Source organism: Sinocyclocheilus rhinocerous, unplaced genomic scaffold (assembly GCF_001515625.1).
Source record: "Sinocyclocheilus rhinocerous isolate Xijiao unplaced genomic scaffold, SAMN03320098_v1.1 scaffold2670, whole genome shotgun sequence".
Lineage (NCBI taxonomy): Eukaryota > Metazoa > Chordata > Actinopteri > Cypriniformes > Cyprinidae > Sinocyclocheilus > Sinocyclocheilus rhinocerous.
In genome coordinates, this window is record NW_015647012.1 from 67,521 (window position 1) to 71,443 (window position 3,923).

At 31.5% G+C, this 3,923-nt stretch overlaps 1 protein-coding gene across 1 annotated transcript in view; it reads left to right on the top strand.

Annotated features, from left to right (window-relative positions):
- The window catches only part of LOC107708219 (uveal autoantigen with coiled-coil domains and ankyrin repeats-like), a 12,971-nt gene extending 11,425 nt beyond the window's left edge, over positions 1-1,546 (top strand). The window contains exons 14-16 of the mRNA XM_016512391.1: positions 4-106; positions 1,229-1,294; positions 1,406-1,546. Coding sequence (XP_016367877.1) covers positions 4-106; positions 1,229-1,294; positions 1,406-1,477 — 241 coding nt within the window. The 3' untranslated portion in view covers positions 1,478-1,546. The remainder of the gene's footprint in view (positions 1-3; positions 107-1,228; positions 1,295-1,405) is intronic.
- Positions 1,547-3,923: the final 2,377 nt, after the last annotated feature.

Below are 3,923 nucleotides of genomic sequence, written 5' to 3' on the forward strand. Positions count from 1 at the left end.
GAGGTTGGCTCGGGTCAACAGATCAGAACCCATCAGCTCCTGTGAGCCGTCACAGTCTGACAGCTCTCTCCAGGCTCAGGTCCACAGCCTACAACAGCAGCTAGAGGTTAGTTACTGATTGCTTTATCGTTTAGGGCTATTTTTTGAGGTTTTGTTTTGTTGACGCTTTCTTGAACTAGAGACCTCAGTGATTTTAGTGCAGATTGGCTCAAAATGAGTAATTGGATAGGGTTGTGATAAGATTCTTTAGTATATTGATTTTCCAAAAATTAAAGGGATAGTCCACCCAAAATTGAAAATTCTGAATGCTGGTAACCAAACAGTTTTGATTCCCATTGACTTCCACTGTATTTTTATTTATTTATTTTTTTTGTCCATACAATGGATGTCAATGGGAAACAAAACTGTTTTGTTACCAACACTTTTCAAAATATATTTGTTTTCCACAGAAAAGAAAAAAATTGTAATCATGTACTCATAATCATTTTGTTCTAAACCTATATGACTTTCTTTCCTCTGTTGAACACAAAATGAATCTGGGCCAACATGAAGTGAGAAATTTATGACAGAATTTTCATTTTTGAGTGAACCAATTCAATTTACAGTTTTAATAATCCTCTTGGAGAAAATAAAAATTGGGCTAAAAAATACTGCACAAAAATACAACATCATAAAACAAGAACTAATACATTAAGAAACCCAAGACAATAAAAAATGATCTGGTATAAAAATGAGTACAAATTTATACAAAGTGAATTTGTGATACTAAGAACAGAGTTTGATTATTATTTAATTATTAATATAATTATTAAATTATGTTTTGTTTTGATTTAAGGAATATTCTGTTGCTTGTGCTGTCTTTGTGGAGAAGAGAAAGCACAGCATATCCAAATTCACCAAATTTAAATTCAGTCTGCTAGTAGAGTTTTTGTGCCTTTGCACAGACAGACATCTTTTGTTCAGCTCCATGGGGATGGAAATGTACTGGCAATATGTTACAGTAGCATGTTTCTTAGCAACAAGGGCATCAGTGGACATGAGACATCCATGAGATGGGTGGCTGGAGAGGTTTTTCAGATGCTTTTACCGTAATCCAGCAAAACAGAGCACTTTATGACCTGTATTGTCCATTTCTAAATGAAATGTTGGTTTATGCAGTATTGTTTTTTCTTAACCTGAAGGGAAACCAATGCATTATGAACTGCTTTTTTTCTTTTCTTATTGCCAGGACTGTGAAAAACATTATAGACGTGTGCTTTCAATATACCGAACACGGTTGCTCAGTGCAGCGCAGGTAACATTTTATTTTTGTATATTGTCTTATTATCTAATGTGCTTTCAAAAGTACTGTAGACCCATGAAGATGGTAGCATTTATGTTCAGAAGCTGTGGTTTTCTTTTGCAGGGTTACATGGATGAAGAGGCCAGAGTGGCTCTGATTCAGATTGCCAAGATTAGAGAGGAGTGTGTGTGTTGAGCATTCACTGTGCTGCTGTTCCTGAATGTGTGTACTACTGTTCAAAAGCATGGGGTCTGTAAGATTTTTTAATGTCTTTGAAAGAAGTCTTATGCTCACCAATGCTGCCTTTACTTGATAAAAAATGCATAAAAACAGCAATATAGTGAAATATTACAATTTAAAATAACTGTACATTATTGTAGGTCCTCTATGCCCCGCCTCTCTCAAACGCTTAGTTTTTAAATATATTTTCATTTTTATTTGTCTCTAATGGCAATGTTCAATTTTCAGCAGTCACTACTTTATTCATTATTCGGTGTCATGTAATCCTTCAGAAATCATTCTAAAATGTGACCCTGGAGCACAAATCCAGTCTTAAGTCACTGGGGTATATTTGTAGCAATAGCCAAAAATACATTGTATGGGTCAAAATTATCGATATTTCGTTTATGCCAAAATTCATTAGGATATTAAGTAAAGATCATGTTCCATGAAGATATTTTGTACATTTCCTACCATAAATATATCAAAACTTAATTTTTGATTAGTAATATGCATTGCTAAGAACTTCATTTGGACAACTTTAAAGGCGATTTTCTCAGTATTTAGATTTTTTTTGCACCCTCAGATTCCAGATTTTCAAATAGTTGTATCTCGGCCAAATATTGCCCTATCCTAACAAACCATACATCAATGGAAAGCTTATTTATTCAGCTTTGTTCAGATGATATATAAATCTCAATTTCGAAAAATTGACACTTAAGACTTTTTTTAAGGTTTTGTGGTCCAGGGTCACATATGCTGATTTGGTTCTTAAGAAACATTTCTTATTATTAATGTTAAGAACATTAGTGCTGCTTAATATTTTTGTGTGATACTTTTTTTTCAGTTCAGAGTTCAAAAGTTATATATATTAGTAACTAATTCTTTAACAGAAAACTGAAATTCAAATTTGGTGTGATTTAGATTTTGTATGTTCCCCTTGTATGTTGTTCTTTGTAACTAATTTAATCCACAAAATAAACTATACAATATTGAAATGTAGCTACATTTGTTTTTGCCAATCTAGTTTTTTTATAAGCCATTCTAGTTAAATGTAGTAACTAAGACTTACATATATACACGCATTTTTAAAAAACAACATTTACTCACAATTCAATAAAAATATTTGAAAAATTTTTTCGATTTTGCCACAACCCTTACCAAAAAGAAGTATACTTCAAGTTTATTTTATTAAGTATACTTAAGTAAAGTTCAAGTATATTTTTAAAGTATACTTTATGTAGTAAGTATACAAATATCAGTGTACTAGTAGTATACTTGTAAGTGTACTATTTCAATATTCCTTGGGACTAAATTGGCCCACTTTCTAGTATTTAAAAGTATACTTTAAGTATAACAGTAAGTATAACATATGTTTTTAGTTTGTACTGAAACTATACTAAAAGCGAACTTATAGGTATACTGATAGTTTACTAATTAAATTCTTGTAGCATTTTTAGTACACTTTGAAGTATAGTCTCAGTAAACTAATAGTTTAGTAGTTTTATACTGCAAGTATACTCGTAAGTTTTTTTTTTTTTAAGTGAACTTTACATCATACTTTAAGTATACTACTATGTCCCTATTTAGGTATGAATTTGTATGAATTTTGTTACATGAATATCTGAACATACAAAACATCAAAAGAACAGGGTATCTGCTTGTAAACAAAAACATTTTATTCTAGCTTCATGCATTCTTTTTTTAAACACTTGAATGTGGATAAGTTTCATAAATAAAAAATAAAGAAATAAACAACATTTTGAACAAAAAGCTGAAAAAAGACTATGAATAGGCTTCCGAATGATAATCAAAACGTAGATAACGTCGATCAACACCCCAAAGCTTGACAGTCATTATTACCTCTTCATTGGTCGACATTTTATTCCATAATGTTACATAGTTTTGATACTGTTTTATGTCTGATGATCGTGTTAGAATACATGTGGAAGCATCTGTTGTTTCGGTTTCTTCTTCACTTGTGTTTTTTGGAAATTCTACACAGAAGATGTGTACTAGCGCCCCCTACAGTATAACAATGAAAACACGGATTCTAGGAGCACAATTATAGCTAAAATATATTTAGACTTTTTCTAAGTAGGCTATAAGTCAAGTATACTTAAATGTCATTTTAAGTATATTTCTGAGAAGTACATAAAGCCCATTTCTGAGAAGTACATAAAAAGTAGACTAAAAGTATACTTTCCTATTTTTAGTTTAAAAGAAGTATACTAATAGCACACTTGAATAAACTTATTTTTCGTAAGGGATATAACAATGTGTTTAAACCTAGGAGTCTATGTGATTCCTACCATGCATCAAGGGTATCCAAGAGAACAGGGTTTTTCGTTATCACAGAAAGCTTCTTCCTTGTGCCCAGAAAAGGAATAACTGATACTGGGATAGTTTTCATTTCATACTG